Source organism: Petaurus breviceps, unplaced genomic scaffold (assembly GCF_028583685.1).
Source record: "Petaurus breviceps papuanus isolate PSGF00001 unplaced genomic scaffold, PetGlider_PUasm1.0 91041, whole genome shotgun sequence".
Lineage (NCBI taxonomy): Eukaryota > Metazoa > Chordata > Mammalia > Diprotodontia > Petauridae > Petaurus > Petaurus breviceps.
This window is the reverse complement of record NW_027187400.1, coordinates 17,325,111-17,342,487: the sequence shown is the minus strand read 5'-3', so window position 1 is coordinate 17,342,487 and position 17,377 is coordinate 17,325,111. Positions and strand designations below refer to the sequence as shown.

The window sequence follows — 17,377 nt, the reverse complement described above, 5'->3', positions numbered from 1 at the left end:
GATTATTTTGGTAGTTTTGTGGATGATAGGTTATAGAGAGGAGAAAATGGAAGCAGGGGTTCCAATTAGGTAACTATTACAATAGTTCAGGAAAGAGGTGATAGGTTCCTAAACTAGAGTGTTGACTATGTAAGTGGAGGAAAGGGGATGGACAATAAAGATGCTGTAGAAGTGGAATCAACTAGGATTGTCAACTGATTGAATGTGTGGGGGTAGAGAAGAGTAAGGAGTTGAGAGTGATTTGAGGTTGTGAACCTGGATGATAAGAGGAAGGACAGAAGTGTCCCTCAAGAGAAATGGTGAAGTTTGGAGGAGGGAGAGATTTAGGGGGAAAGGCAATGAATCTAAGTATTGGACATGTATTGGAGATGCCCGTGGCACTTCTAGGTGAAGATGTCTAGTGGGCCCTTTGTGTGCATGAACTGGAGTTAAAGATAGATGGTCGGTAAGGGCTTGCTCCTTGGATAGAGACAATAATTGAATCCATGGGAGCTGATGATGTCACCAAGGAAGTCAGCATAGAGAGAGAAAAGAAGAGTGTCCTGGATAGAGCCTTGTGAGAGTGTCTGGGGGTGGGACCCAGGAAAGACATACAGAGGAGTAGTTGGGACAGGTAGTAATAATCCTGGACAATTCCACAAAATAATCCTGCAGGACTTCTATGGGAATTAAAGGAAATAATGGATGTATAACCTATAAACACCTAATAAATGTCATCAATGATTATTTTTGTTGTTTTGTGGGCCTAGCAGGGTGCTACACATTCAATCCCTATCTCATGATTATAGTGATAAGAATATTCCATCCAACCTTGGCTCTTTCTTGGATAGAGACACCAAGGGATGACTTGTAGGGAGCTCTGTGAATCATGGGTATCCTTCAAAACACTCCTAGTTTACATCTCAGTGGCCCTCCCTCCTATGGTTAATCTTTCCTCCTACCCATTTGGGGCTCACTCTCATCCCCCAGCATAGGCTCCTGTCCTCTCTCCTGTCCCTCCCTCCACTTACCTTTGAACAAGATAGCTTCTCCATGCCCCTCTTTCTGCTTTTCCCGGAAGAGCTTGTAGCAGGCAGAGGTACTGGCCATGAGCAGCCGGAATTCCTGAAGGAGAGGACACACCAGGAGTGCCATGGAGCGGAGGGGGGGGGGGAGAGACAGAGGACCAGGGTTACAAGGAGCCTCCTAACAGGACGCTCTTCCCTATGGCTCTCCAAGCTGCCTCTAGGTCCCCTCCCATCCCTCAGTATATCTCTAGGTAGTAGGAAGCCAAGAGGGATGATTCTTCCCTTTTCACAGAGAAGAAAAAGTGAGTCAGAGAGAACTGGCCTTTCTAGGGGAAGCCACTGAAGCAGCTGGCACACAGCCTATCTCTGCTGCCTTCTAATGCAAGGTAACATAGAGCTCTTCAAAAGGCCGCCTTTGGGGAAAGAGTATTTATTACTCTTTTCTCCTATGAGGGCAATGAAGGCCTGGGTTTAGGATCGGAGAATAAAGCACTTGTGGGCAGGGTAGAAGACCCTTCTTCAAACAGGTGTGCCAATTTCCAGGCCAGGTAGAATTTTTAGGACCTGAAGTCTTGGCTAGTCCCTCTCTCCAAAAAGGCCTAACAGGATTGATCTGGACTCAAGGCACTAAGCAAATATGTCATGATACAGTGTTAAGAACATGGCTTTGGAAGCAGATGATCTGGGTTCAAATCCTTCTTTAGATGCATCCTGCCTATGTAAGCTTGGGCCCACCTCCAGGGCCTTAATTTCCCCATCTATAAAAATTGAGGGGTTGGACCACCTGGGTCTCTAAGGTTTCTTTCAGTCTTAGATCTTATCTATGTATCTATCTATCATCTACCTATCATCTATCTAGATATCTATATCTTTATCAATATATTGCTTTGAGGGCTGTAAAATGCTTTCCTCGTAAGATCATGGTGAGGTAGGCAGTGTGTCTTTATTCCCATTTTTCAGATGAGGAAACTGAGATTTAAAAAGATTAAGAGGATTAAGAGTCCCATTAGGAAGTTACAACTGGGACTGAAACCTAGGTCATTTAAGTACAAATTCAAAATCTTGGAATCATCCCTCTAGAGCTGGAAGGGCCCTTAGAATAGTCCCCTTCCCTCCCCCTTTAACAGATTAGAAAACTGAGACGAAGAGGAGCAAAGTTGCTTAAGGTCACCCGGGCTTAGGAAGTGGCAGATTTAGTGGATTTAAGGTCAGTGTTCTCTCTACTGCACCCCACTGCCTCTCACTGCCCTGCTTCTTCCAGGATTCTGTGACCCTATTCACACACAGCCTTCACCAAGCTTCTACCACCAAGGCACACAGCCTCCCAGCCTACCTCCTGCTTCCTCCCCTCCCCTTTCCTTCCTGGGGACATCGTCCTATGCTGGCAAAGACCAACAGGGCAGTCCCTGGGCTCCCTTAAGCCTGCTCACCTTTTTTTTGCCTGGGATGGGAACGAAGGTCATAAATTCATCCACGTGGCCGACGATCAGCCAATCAGAATACAACTCCACAGGTGACTGCACCACCTGGGCCTGCAGGAAATCTCTCACGACCTTGGTCATCCTTCTCCCACCAGACCTGGGAATGGGGAGGGTTGAGAAAGGAGGAGAAAAGTTTCAGAAAGGCTTCCTTCCTTGCCCCTTCCCCTTCAGAGAGCCTGGAAAATTCTCATCTGGTAACAGCTCAGACTTCTATATAGGGTGTCCCAAAAGGCTTCTTGTTTAGTCTGGTCTGATTTTTCGTGGTCCCACTTGGGGTTTTCTTGACAAAGATACTTTGCCATTTCCTTCTCCAGCTCATTTTACAGATGAGGAAACAGAGGCAAACAGGGTGAAGTGACTTGCTCAGGGTCACACAGCTAAGTGTCTGAGGCTGGATTTGAACTCTGTCTTCCTGACTCCAGACCTACCACTATGCCACCTAGCTACCCTCCTCAAAGTCTTAGTGCAGTTTTAATCTTCAATAGTTTAAATAGTAATTAATAAGATTTTTGGGACATCCTGGAGTGCTTTTAAAGTTTATAAAGGACTTTATTCCCAATAATCCTGTGAGGTAGGTCATATGTGTATATCCCCTCTCCCATTTACAGGTGGAGAAACTGAGGCTCAGAGGAGACAAATGACAAGAGACAAATGACTTGCTCAAGGTCACACAGATTAGCAAATATTGTTGTGACACAGCTAATAGGGGTCAAAATCAGAATTATACTAGCTCTGACCCCTGGCCTTTGGCAGGCTCACAGCTGCACGTTGACTTAGAAAACCACAATTTAACATTTATCTATGTTGGGCTGTATTTTCCCTTATTATGTCAAACATTTCCCAAGTACATTTTAATATCTAGTTCAGGCCTTAAGTTTGATTCTGCTAATGTAGAGGATAGAGGGCTGGCTTTGGAAGACTTGATTTCATACCCTATCTCTGTTACTTCTCATCTGTGTGAGCATGGAAAAATCACTTGATGAGAGTCAGCATTTATGTAGCACTTTAAGGTTTGCAAGATGCTTTATTTCCTTTGATCCTCACAACCATCCTGGGTGCTGTTATTATCCCCATTTTACAGTTGAGGAAACTGAGGCAGGCAGCAGTTAGAATGCCTTGCCTAAGATCACACAGCTAAATGTCTGAGGCAGCATCTGAACACGTCTTCCTGACCCCAGACCCAGGCACTACACACTTGTAGGCTGATTCTTGTTTCATTATCCCTGGGGAACTTTTGTTGGGTAGCTCTTGGGACAGTGTTTTCCCCAGTGATTTTACTACCCTAGAGGAACAATTTGGGCATATCGAATTATCTGTTTTCCTCAAGTTTGTCAGATACCATTTCAATTTCTTTGCCTTGAGGGGGACGAAGCATTTAGAAATTTAATAAATTATCTTAATAATAAGAGAGTTAGAGGCAGGTAGACAGAGTGCATCAGGAATCCAGCCTCAGACAGTTACTTGCTTCATTTTCCTGGGCAGGTCACTTTATCTTGTCTGCCTCAGTTTCCTCAACTGTAAAATAGGAATAATACCTCACAGGTAAGTCACTTTAACTGCTGTCTAGGATAATAATATATTATTATATGGTATATTATGTAAGCATTCATGGGACAATACATTATCATATATTATATAATCATATTACAAATGATTATATATTATATATGAATAAAGCTATATTATGATGTGATATATTATATAACCATATGTTATATGGGATGATAATATATAATCACATTATGTATGATTATATAATATATTATATATCAGATAATGCTATATTATGATGTTATATATTATATAAGCATGTTACATGGGGAAATGTTATGTAAGCATATATTATATGGGATAATATGGTACATTATACACGTATATATTATATGGGATAATCCTGTATTATGTTATATAAGCAAATGTTATGTGGGATAATAATATATTATTATATGTTATATAAGCATATATTATATGGGATAATAATATTATATGGCACATTATATACATATATTATATAGGATAATCCTTTATATGGGATAATAATATACAATAACGTGCCTTCCAAGGAGCACCTATTTAGGAAATCTTCACTTAGAATATAAGCTCCATGAAGGCAGGGGTTGTTTTTGCTTCATTATATCCCCAGTGCCTGGCTCACAGGAAGCACTTAATAAAGGCTTGCTGAATGGTTGAAAGCCCAGACCCCCAGGAAGATCAGGCAAAGCTCACCCCAGATGAATGAATGGTGGGATTTCATGTATCATCAGTGGATATTTTAGAGGGGGTCAGAGGAACCTCCCCATGATCCATGAATCACACACTGTGTAGGCAACAACCCACTTGGTGTGCATGTAAAGCTGCCCAGGCTGGGAGCTTTGCTGGCTGCAGGGCTCTCTTACAGGGGGAAGCTGCTGCCGATGAGGATCCTGCCCAAGGGGTACTCCTTCCCATTCACCGTCACAGGGGGGCTGACCTCCAGGTTCCCAAAGGAATCCAGGCTGGTGACATCCTCAAAGAGCGGCTCCCGGGTGACGTAGCCAAAATCCGGGCCCTGCACAGACAGCATATGTTGTTAGCATTCCTCACCCACCGAGCGCAGCCACCATTCCCCTGGCCATGTTTGCCCAATTCAGTGCAATCCTACATTCTCAGTCATGAGCTGGATGGATTTGCCATGGTCTGCTCACCAGCTGAATCCCAGCCTGCTAATGGAAGGGATGTGCAGGCCAGAACTTGGCAGTTTGGGCACAGAAGGGATGAGTGACACACTAAACGTGTGCCCATAACAGGGGTTCTTAACCTGTGAACTCAAAAAAACCAAAACAAAACCATTTCGACGACCATTTCAACAGAATTGGTTTCTTTCATAATCCTATGTATTTTATTTTATGAACTTAAAAACATTTTTCTGAGAGGGTTTTGTGGGCTTACCCATACACTGCCAAAGGGCTCTGTCTAGTACACAAAAGAATATAAGAACTCCTGGTCTTGAATGTTCACCCCATCCTATATGCTGAGGTCAAACACAATCACAAGTCAGTATAGTGGTAAGAACACTAAAATTGTAGTCAGAATAAAAGGGATACAGAACCCCAGATGTGGAAGGGACCTCAGAAGCCATCTAGGCCAACTGCTAATAGACTAGGAATCCCCTTTATAACACAGCTCACAAGTGGGCAACCAGTCTTTGGCTGGTGGATGGTTCCTTGGACTTGGAGACAGGAAAATCTGAATTTGAATCTTGCCTGTGTGACCCTGGGCAAGTCATTTAACCTGTCTGTCTGCCTCAGTTTCATCTTTTCTAAAATTAGGGAACTGGCCTCTAAGGTCCAGTTTAAAATTGATTAACCTATCACTCCTTCCAGTGAGGATGGCCTCTTTAATTTCTGGATACTTCTGGTGTTAGGAAAATGTTTATTTCTGTCCTTGTTCCCCCAGTGCTTAGTATAATGCCTAGCAGGCACTTAAGAAATGCTTATTGGTGGAATAATTGATTACTTTGAGCCTGGGGCAGACTCTCTGAAACTTTTATCCATTGTTTCCGGTTCTAATCTTTGGGGTAAGGCAGAAAAAGTCTAAGCTGTCTTTCCTGTCTGAGCCCTGCAAATAGTAATATGGGGGTGGGGATGGAGGTCCTTGATTAAGGGAGTTCCCCCCCCCCCATCACTTATGATGAACTTATAGGACGGTGGGAGTTTGTTGGGATTTTGTATCTTCTTGTGGAGGGTCTAGATATGCACCTTGGTGTCTCCTGCAGCATGAATTTTACTTCTGCTCATTGAATTATTGGCTTGGACTCATTGGGATCCGCAGGTATGAAGAGCTACCCCTTTATATTGGCCTATGAAAGGGAGCTTTCAAAGATATGGACACTATGGAGTGGTGGGGAGGGAACTGCATGGTCTGTCTGAGTAGTGAGAAGTCCCGAACCCTGACTCCAACAATCAGTAAATATTTACTAAGCACCTCCTATGGGCTGGGAGGGAGTACAGCACCTGCCCTCAAGGAGCTGATAATCTAACAGCAGGAGGCGCTTCTGGAGCCATCTTGAGGGTCCATCTTTGGGAGCTGTAGATTCCCAGAGCTCAATCTTGTACCAGAGAAAGGGGGGGGGGGGTTTCTGGTCAGTACCTGCCACAGCAGGTCCTAGAATCTGACCTTCTCTTGAGAGAAGGGGAATTTATGGGCAGAGATGGCCCCTTGGGGAGAGAAGAGCTTCATGCATGTGGCCCTCAAAGCTGTCGGAGGAGTACTGGACTATAAGATGGGGGAGCAGGGGATCTAGATCTTGCTGTCAGCTATTAGATTGAGTGAATCTAATGGGAAAGGGTGGGCAGGGGAGGGCTGCATTCATCCAGCAGCCTTATGCACTTAATGCATACTTGCTGATTGATGGATTCCCTTTCTGGAGAGTACAAGCTCTTACAGTGAAAGCCATAAGCTAAAACTCACCCTGGGCAGTTAGAGGTGCCATAGCACGTTCAGAATCAGGCTTGGAGTCAGGAGGACGCCTCTTCCTGAGTTCAAATCTGACCTTGGACACTTAGTAGCTGTATGACTCTGAGCAAGTCACTTAACCCTGTTTGCCTCAGTTTCCTCATCTGTAAAATGAGCTGAAGAAGGAAATGGCAAAGCACTCCAGTATCTCCGCCAAGAAAGCCCCACATGGGGTCATGAGTCAGATATGACTGAAAAAGACTGAATAAGACTCACCCAAATGTCAGTGTTTTCTATCTAGAAACCTCAATTCTTCCCTTCTCAGGTTAGACATTCCCAGTTTCTAACCCAAGGACCCTGACCATCCTGATTTAATTTTGCTGACTACTCCCCAGCTTATTAACATCCTTCCTAAAATGTGATGTCCAGAATTGAACACGGTAATTCTGATGTGGTCTGACCCTGGCAGAAAACTTTGGGACCATCCTCTCCTGTCTTTTGGACACTCTACTCTTAATGACCTTTAAGACTGCAGCTTCCTTCTTGGCTGCCAAATCATTCTGATGACCCAACATGAGTAATCTGCTAAGACCCGGACATAAATCCAAACTCTGCTACCTACCACTTGCGTGATCTTGGGCTAGGGGCTTAAACTCAATGGGCCTTAATTCCCTCATCTATAAAATGGGTATGTTTCACTAACCAATCTCTACGGTCCACTCCAGCTCTCAATTCCATAAGGCTATAACTTTTCTGGGCCTCAGTTTTGAATGCTAGGTCTGGAGTCAAAGAACCTAGTTTTGGATCCTAGCTCTCTTCCCTAATTGCCTATGTGACCTTGGGCAAGTCACTTGATCAGGAAATCAGGATCCGTAAATGGAAAATGAAGGGAGTAGACTAGAAGATGCTGAAAGCTCTAATTCTACAGTCGCTAAGGTTGCCTCTGCTGTAACATTACCTACATAGGGTTGATTGCACTCGAGATCTCTCACATGAACACCACCATAATTGGGCCAGAAGCCAAGTTCCAGGATCCTCTGCCATTGTGGAACCTGAGTGACAAAAGGCAGGGAAGGGGGTGGGGGAGGAGTCTGGCCTGCAGTCACGTTGTAATTCTCCATGAATAGTCACTCCCGGGGGTGCAGACAAATAACTAAGGCTTAGCACGTTCACGCCTTGAAAATCCTCATTGGCTGAGTGGGCGAGGTGGGGCCCCGGGGCAGCTGGGGAGTTTTACAACGAAGGGACCAGGCGTGAAGCATAAAGCCGACAAAGTCGACCTGGCCCAGGCTCCTGGGAACGATGACAGCGCTGGCCTTGGACCATGCTGAGGACACCAGAAACAAATGGAGACCGAGGAGGAGAACTGTGAGGTCTCAGCCCCCCAACCCAGGCTTCATCACCGCTGGGCTCTTGGTGCTGGCGCTCACCCATTAGGGGGGATGGTGTAGTGGAGGGCACTGAGTCGAGAGGCAGCCAAGCCTGGGTTCAAATCCCACTTCATACTTTGTAGGGGCATAACTCTGGGCAAGTCACTTCACGCTACTTAAGTTTTAACTATAAAGCAAGGGGATTAGATTCTACAACCTCTAAGGTCTGTTTCAGCTCTAAATTTATGATCTATTGGAAAAGCCTTTCATTTTGCAGTTGGGGAAACTGAGGCCTAGAGAAATGAAGTGCCTTGTCCTCCAAGGAATCAATTGGCATGAGACAGGATTCAGATGTAGGATCTCTGACACAGGAATATAGATTGAGAGCAGGAAGGGAACTGTTCCAACTACTCCCGATGCCCTGTTTCCTGGGGTTCCTTCCCTGATCTTGCAGTTTTCTGGCCCCAAATGACAAGTCTGTAGAGATTTAGAATGTTACCGGTAGAGCTGGAAGATGCCCTACAGAACATCAAAGCCTTTTGCAGAGGCTGCAGCTGAGGCCAGGGAGGTCAAAGAACTTCCTAGGGTCATACAGCAAGTTAGTGGTAGCCCTGGAACCAGGATCCAGCTCTCCTGGCGACAAGCCTCGTGGATATTCTTACTGCTTGGGCCAGTAGATCATATAAAGGGAAAGGGACTGAGAAATCACATCAGGTCTTAGAGCTGGGAAGGACTTTGGACATCATCTAGGTGCCCTCCCTTAATTTATAGATGAGGAGAGACCCATGCAGGTTATACAGACAGCTAGGCTGGAATTGACACCTAGGTCTTCCAGGGCTTTTCCAGCCTTTTTACCCAGCTGCTTCTTAACCAGGCCTTCTGCCTCCCAGTGCAATTGTTTTTTTGCCATCAATGCCTGCCCCTTGGCTCTGTGGGTAAAAGTCTACCTTTAGACTCAGGTAATAAGCCCCAGGGAATCTTACCAGGAGTTCTTTCACTGGGAAATCTTTCAGGTTCCCATCTCGGGGGGAATCTAGGACCACAGGAAAGCCCTTGTGGGGAGCGTCAATGTAGCCAAACTCAACCTCATCCTGTTTGGGGAAACAAAATGAGCCATCAGACAAGCCTGGGGAGAAGGGGACTGACTGGTCCAGCTAGCTGATTCTGCTCATCTTGGTTTGCACTTGCGGGGCAGTCACCACCAGGGGGCAGCCAGACTTCAGCCTGGGCTAATCTGTTCTTGAGGCTTGAGATGAGGACCACTTTGGTCCCAGCTGAATGACAGCATCCATCCATCCATCCATCCATCCATCCATCCATCCATCCATCCATCCATCCATCCATCCATCCATCCAACCATCAGCAAACGTCTCCTCCTGTTCAAAACTTATACCATATGACTCCCTCTCTTCACATCTCCCTTCCCTGATCGCCTTTCATTGACTCTTAATCTCTTCATCTCTGTGTCTGCTCAAGGCATTTCCCCCATGCCTGAAATGGACCCGACTAAGATGCCATCCCCTACAGGAAGCCCCCTGATCTCACCCTTCCCTCCTTAACCTTTGGGAAGTGATTTTTCCCTTCATGAAATTTTTATTCATATTTTTCTTGGATCTCTCTCATCATATTTATTTACTAATAACGACAATAATAGCAAACATGTCTACAGCACTTTGTTGTTTCCAAAGCATTTTACATATACGATCTTTTTTGAGCCACACAACAACCCTGGGAAGTAGATGCAATTGATTAGTCCCATTTTATAGATGAAGAAACTAAGGCTGAGAGGTTATGTGACTTGCCCAAGGTTACAAGGTTACTTACAACTAGTAAGTATCTGAGGCAGGATTTGAACTCGGGTATTCCTAAGACCAAGTCAAGTACCTTATCCGTTACTCCATCCAGAGTTTACTATTTACACTGTCTTTTTTCTGCACCTCCTTACAATTCCATTAGATTGTAAGCTCCTTGAGAACAGGGTCTGTGTTATGTTTATCCATCTATCCACTGAGCATAGTGGATATGATATTTAGTATCATACCACTTAATATCCTAAGTGTGTAAGAAAGATTTGTACAGCTGAGTGATTTGGCTTTGAAGAAGAGCTAAGAAAAGATCTCTCTCCATTCTTTGCAGAGAAGTGAGGGCTTGGGGGTGGTGCTATGGACAACAGTGCAAATACTGTCAGACTCAGTTGATGTGGTACAGTGGTTATTTTTGTAGAACTGATTTCTTCCCCACTTTTAAAATATTCTTTATTATGAGGAGCAATCCCTGGGAAGGGGAAATATACTAGGAAGTGGAGGGAATGTCAGAACAAAAATTTTGGGGAGGGGGAAAGTTTGTTCAGGTGAATTGAACTCTTAGAAACTCTTCTCCTCTAGGAGTGTCTTGGGGATTTGTCTGATTTGCTAGAGATGTCTGACCTCATGGAGACTGATTTTAATATAGACAGTATCCCCCACACCTGCAATGTTCTTCCTTTTCCCATCTAACGATCTGGTTTCCTACAAGATTCCATCAAGTTCCACCTTCTGTAAGAAGCCTTTCCTAATCCCCCAGACCCCCTGCTAGTACCTCCTTGCTGAGGTTACTCTCCATCTGCTCTGTATGAAACTTGTACATGGCTGTTTGGATATTTTCTCTTCTGTTAGAATATGAGATCCCTGAGGGCAGGGACTATATTTTTCTATCTAGGCACAGTTCTGCATATGTAGTAAGGAAGACTTCAAATTCAGCCTCAGAGGCTTACTAGCAGTGTGACCCTGGGCAAGTCACTTAACCTCGGTGTGCCTCAGTTTCCTCACCTGTAAAATAGGGATAATAACAGCACCTAGTTCCCAGGTTGTTGTGAGGATCAAATAAGATAATATTTGTAAAGCACTTTGCAAAACCTAAAAATGCTACATAAAAAACTAGTTTTAGATAAAGACTACTATGTATATTTTACATATATATATATAAATTATTATTTTGTATCCTCAGTACTTATCACAGTGGCTGGTACATAGTAACCATTTAATGAATTCTAATTGACTGATCAAACTTTCCTGAGGGAAAGTGTGTGTGTGTGTGTGTTGTGTATGTGTGTGTAGTTTGTGTATGTGTATGTGATGTATATGTGTGTGTGGTGTGTGTGTGTGTGGTATGTGAGTGTGTATATGTGTGTCAGGTGTGTGTGATGCTTCTGTAATAACTTGTTTCTAGAAACATGATACTTGTTTCTACCATCTATATTGGTATTTTCTTATCCCCATAGGTCTCTTCTGAACCCCTCCTCCAGTATTTTACTAAGGCCCTGTCTCTCAAAGACTTTTCTAGTACTGTGCAAAGTTTGGATGCAAGAGCTGGAATAATTGTATATGAATCTAGGTCCCATGCCTAGAATGGATTCCTCTTCCCTATGCCCTTTTCCATCTTACTCTGTGTTTGTTGAATTGATCTGCACTTTGCAAAGCTCTCCTACCCCTGTAGTGGTGTCCTGGGCATCTGCCATGGGCCCAGGGAGGGGTCAGGCACATAGTATAAGTATTTAACAGATACTTGTTGACTGACTGACTGATTAACAAGGAGTGCTATTTGAAAAAGTGTAAAACTCATGGGTAAAACTCCCAAGTGTAGGGTGAATCAGATTACAATATCGGGAATTGGGAAATGTTTCACAAAATAAATAAAAATACAATACAACATAGATAATGGGCTGTTTTCTCGGTCAATGTGCAGCCTGCGGGGATCCCATTCCGTTCGAGTTTGACCCCACTGTTGTAACAGACACTAGTGTCTAAGAAATATAGAAGCGGCAAAGGACCTAACAGAGGACAGCCTGAGCTTCACTGAGACCCGTGTAATATGAAAAGAAGTAGGGAAAATCTCCAGGTGTTGGGCAAGCCTGGTCTCCTAGGAAAGATTCCTGGGAGGATTTGGGCAATATATGGGAGTCTCTCAAAGACTGCATTGCACAGAGCAAGTGCCAATATGTAGAGAAGACTCTTTAACAAAGACTCACTCTATCAATGACATCAGGTCTGATTTAGGGGAAAAAATGACCAAAAAGCATGGAAAGGCATGAGGTGAGAAGCCTTGAATGGGCTGTGATCCGTCTCCCCTGGAAGGAGCACCTGAATCAATGAGGTCACAGGTCCAAGGAAGTGTTGAAGAATTAATAAATTGAGGTATGGGGACTGGGTCAGTTACTATCAATCAAATTCTGGGAGTCATTTCACAGACTTAAAGAATGTCAGAGTTGGAAAAGACCTCAGTGAACCTCCAGTCCAATCCATATCTAACCAAGTGCCATAGTGGATGGAGAGTCAGAAAGACCTGAATTTGAATCCTGCCTCTGACACTTACTAGCTGTGTGACCCAGAGCAAGCCACTTAACTTCTCTGTGTGTCAGGTTACCCATTTGTAAAATGAGTATAAGGTTAGCATCTACCTGCTTTCCTTCTGCATAGGGGTGGGAGGGGCTGGAGGGAGAGAATTTGGAACTTAAAATAAAAAAAAATATAAAAAACCCCTACCTCACCCCCACCCCTAAAAAAAAAATAATAGCATTTACTTTACCAAGGTTGTTGTGAGGATCAAATAAGGTGGTGTATGTGAAACGCTTTGCCACTTTTTGAGCTTTTCTATACATAAATGCTAGTTCGTTATTGAGAACGCCCCCTGCGTTTCTGACTCTGCCTCTGCTGGAGTCTTCTCACCTGGATCCAACGATCCCCACGGTTCATGTACTGGAAACAGATCTTAAGCTTGCAGTCAGTTTTTTCTATCAGGTTCTTTATCTCCTTGAGGAACAGGTAATTGTCCTTCATGCTGAGCAGTGCCAGAGAGAGCAGGGAGGGGGGAAGAGGGAAGAGCAATGAGGGACGGAGGCTCACTGGGGATGGGGGAAGACAACTGGATCAGCATGGGTGCTCACAGATCCCTCTAGTAGGTTTTTAGGAGAGGGACAGTCAAGGATATAACTCAAGCTATCTCTTAAACCCAGACACATCCTTGGTGTTAACAGAACAACCAATTAAATGAATGGGGAAAATACTCCTGAAGGGTGAACTCAGTACCTCCAAGTCCAGTCAAGTTTTGAAGACCAAGATCTGTTTACTGAAACCATTCTAGAATGAGGGTGATGTGTCTTTTTCAGCCCAAGGCGTCCACAAGCATTAAGTTACTGCTATGTGCCAGGCACTGGACTAGGAACTGAGAATACAAATAAAGGGAGACGGTTCCTGCCTTCTTTGAGTATAAATTCTGCATTATTTTTCATTCATTTCCTTCCAGCCTCCTTTCTATGGCTTGGCCAATATGGGTTTGAGTACTCATTCTTTGGGAGGCAGTGAACTAATGATGTATGGGGCAATCCTGTCAACCTCCCCACCTTCAAGGACCACAGTCTGATTGATTAGAATGGAATCTCCCATCATTCCTGTAGTGGGGGAAAAGGGGCAGCTTAGTTAGGGTCCCCAACATGGCTGTACTTTGATGTTCCATTGAGATGCAGACCTTGCTTATTTCCCAAGGACTAAGGCATAACCAAAGCTTTCCCTGGACCTCTCAAAACATTTTGAAGTCTCATCTATGGGTATCTTTGGAGGGTCCCCGCTGATCCAGAGAACACCCCTGGTAATTCCAATAAGTAGCCAAGCCCTGGCTAGGTACACCTGTACCTTACCTGCACACTAAAACAGACACAGGAGGCAACGTGTTTGGGGTCATGATCCATGGGGCCACGTGGAAAGTCACTGTGTCTGTGTAGATTGGAGTCTGGGGAAGTCCCTAGGGGAGAGAATGGGGAGAGGAAGTGATAACTAGTATGCCCTCTGGCTAAATCATCTAAAATCAAAGGCGGATTTTAGGACAACCATTAGTTCTTTTTTTTTTTCCTTAATAATATTTTATTTTTTTTCCAGTTACATGTAAAGATAGTTTTCAACATTTGGTTTTGCTTGTACACTGCCATCTTGGCTCCGCCCCCCCCCCCAATTTGGTAAAATTTTGGGTTCCATATTTTTTTTCCGTTTCTCTCTTCCCTCCCCCCTCCCCAAGATAGCAAGCAATCTGATATAGGTGATACACGAACCATTAGTTCTTAATTAGTCTGAGTACTTATCCCACTCTGATGGGGAGGTCTACAGTGGCTCAAACTGATGTACTTTCCTCTCTATAGGACAATACTCCTAAGCAGATCAATAACTAGGGTAGGGTTATGGGGTTTTGCCCTAGGGTGCTGAATTTGGAGGGTGATAATAGTCCTTGTAGTCTACTGGCAGCATAGAAACAAAGACCTAAGCCCTCCACCAAGGATAAAGCCCCCCCCTCCTTCCTTCTTTTATTGGTATTGGCTCTCCCTCAATGGGGCAGTGCCCAATGTCCCCACATCAACTGGAGTTGCTCTAGGTACAGAAATTTCTGGCTAAGGTTCTTCTCCAGAGACTCCAAGTATGTTGAGGGTAGTCACTGTGGACTGCAGGTTGTCCAGCAGTAAGGGGGTGCTGTTCTGAGTTATTTATACTCTCTTCTCTCCCCTCCATCCAAATCCTCCTTAACTGAGGTGGTCAGGGGTGGGTGGGAGGGGGGACCCAGGCTGAGGGGTCACAACAGAGTTGTCTATGCCCACAGTTAAGGGTGAAGTCTAGGGTCAGGGAACAGCTTTTCTCTGTACAAAGTTACCTAGTCTACATGGACAGCTAAATTTATGACATGGGCATGACATTAGTCATTGTGGCCGAGAGGAGGGAGCAGACCTGGGTTTGTCTCTACACAGTCTACAGGGCTCTACTCTGTGTGACCTTGAGCAAATTCACTTCAGCTTTCTGAGGTGGAGAGATTCTCTCAGCTGTAAAATATGGGACAGTCCTCATGCTATCTACTTCCCAGGGTTACTGGAAATCAACAAGGCTTTGCAAACTCTAAAGTGTTCTTTTCTTTGCAGAGGTGGGGGACTGTGGGTATGGAACATTGCATACATTGTTGATGTGTTGGTAAGTTTTAAATTCCTTCTCTACCTCACCCCCCCCCCACTCCACTTTTATTTTTAACTCTTTGTTACAAAGGATGGCTATCTGGATTGAAGAGGGGAGAGGGACATGTTGGGAAAGGAAGGTGACATTTGATTAAAAAAAAGACTAATAAAAAAATTTTAAGACTCTGTAAAGTCCTATGGAAACAAAAGCAATTTCATTTAGGTACACAGTGGACATTTGACATACACATTGTTTCTTTAGTCTGCTGCTTGCCACACAACTAAGCGTATTGTTGGAGAATTAGACATATTCTGCCGTAGGGGCATAAGGGCAGGAATTAGGTTGGTGCCTTAAAAGTCAGCCTAGCATCAGAGTTCAGAAAACCTGGCCCACCTGAGGTTTTTTAGTATTGCAGGCAAGCATGGGGTAGTGGGCAAAGGATCTGGATTTGGAGTCAGGACACTGAATTCTGCTACTTCTTAGCTGTGTGACCCTGGGCAAGTCCTCATCTCTAAAATGGGGATAATATCTCTAAGTACATGAGGCTAAAGGCTTTGGAGACTTTAAAACACTATGGAAATGAGAAGATCAAGGAGGCAACACTTCTGGTCAACTATTTTCTTCAATGGTATAGAAGAAAAAAAGGCCTTGAGTTCAAATTTTGACTCTGCCACTTACTCTCTGCAGTGACTCTAGGTAAATCAATTTACCTCTGTTTCTTCATCTGTAAAATGGATTGGACTAGATAGCCTTTAAGTTTTAAAGGTATGGAATGAGTTGGTAGGCATGATTCTAGAGGTGTTGAGGCCCACTTGAATTGGAGGATGGGACTGATGGCAGACTTGAGACTTGGGGTATTCTTGGTAGGGAGTTCATGCCCAAAAGCCTGCCTCTATTGGCTCATTCCTGGGAAGGATGGGAACAATGGTGTCCTGACTCCTGCCATGTTGGGGAATGACCTGACTGGCCTTGGGGATGCCTTCTAACCTTGGCCACCTCTCTCCTTTTTTTTTCTCTCCTTCTCCTTGCTTCTTCCACCTCCTGGGAAGCTCTCCTTTGCTCCTCTCACCTTCCATCCCTTTCCCCAGCCCATGACCTCTCACCTCCATCAGAAGTTCCAACAAGCTGACGTGGATGGAGACCAGGCCTGAGAAACTCTCATCAGGGAATCGAAGGCCTTCTACAAAGAATTCCAGCTCAGCTTTGCCACCCGTGTACTTTACCACATGGAACAGCTTCTGCCGGCCGAGAATGTGGATGTATCGCTGGCCAAAAAATGGGTCTGGAAGGGATATGGACTGTTAGCAAGAGAAAGACCCGGAGGGAGGATGCCTTGGAGGGGCCCATACTAAGGAAGGGGGGAGGGGAAGAGAATTCTGAAATGGAACTGAGATGACTGAATAGGGAAGGAGAAAGAAGATGGGAGAGAATAAGGATTTGTCCTATAGTCAGGATATGAAAAGTATCTTGGCCAACATAAGATACCTCCTGGAGTAACCCAGAGGCCTGGGGTGCGGTGCCAGCTGTCCTAACCAACCACCTCGGTGAGCCTCAGTTTCCTGCTTGGTGAATGAAGGGGACTGGGCTTGAAGATGACAGGGTTTGGAGCTGGGAAGGACCTCAGAGGGCATTTACTTCAATTTGTTATTTTGCAGAGGAAGAAACAGAGCCCCCGAGAAGTTACGTAACTGACCCAAGATCACCCAGACAGTAACAGGAGAGCTAAGCTTTCAACTCTAGTCCCCTGATTGTAAATCCTGCTCCCTTCCAGACCATTCTACCTCGAGGGTCTCTCAACTCTGACATTTACTATTATAACGTTTTAAATTAGCCAGTTGGTAAGAATTCATTAAGTTCCTACTATACGATGCTCCACATAATTCTCTTAATTGAAAAAGAAGTATTAGTGGGCATTGGCAGAGGGAGTGTCCTTACCCCAGCAAACATGTTTATCTCTCTGTCACCTTGCTCTCTCTGCCCAGTCTTCTCTCTCTGTCTCTTCTTTGTCTCTCTGTCTCTCACTCTCTCCTGCATGTTTGTTTCCCAATATATTCTTCTATCTACCTCTCACTTTCTCTCTCTCTCTCTCTCTCTCTCTCTCTCTCTCTCTCTCTCTCTCTCTC

The 17,377-nt window shown here is 44.6% G+C and overlaps 1 protein-coding gene across 1 annotated transcript in view; it reads right to left on the bottom strand.

The window, feature by feature from the left end:
- Positions 1–17,377, bottom strand: part of LOC138153841 (protein-arginine deiminase type-2) — a 62,108-nt gene that overhangs the window by 11,128 nt on the left and 33,603 nt on the right. The window contains exons 7-13 of the mRNA XM_069078256.1: positions 16,358–16,536; positions 13,964–14,067; positions 12,996–13,107; positions 9,276–9,383; positions 4,885–5,036; positions 2,438–2,585; positions 1,011–1,104 (exon numbers count right to left, since the gene is read on the bottom strand). Of these exons, the coding sequence (XP_068934357.1) occupies positions 1,011–1,104; positions 2,438–2,585; positions 4,885–5,036; positions 9,276–9,383; positions 12,996–13,107; positions 13,964–14,067; positions 16,358–16,536 (897 nt within the window). The remainder of the gene's footprint in view (positions 1–1,010; positions 1,105–2,437; positions 2,586–4,884; positions 5,037–9,275; positions 9,384–12,995; positions 13,108–13,963; positions 14,068–16,357; positions 16,537–17,377) is intronic.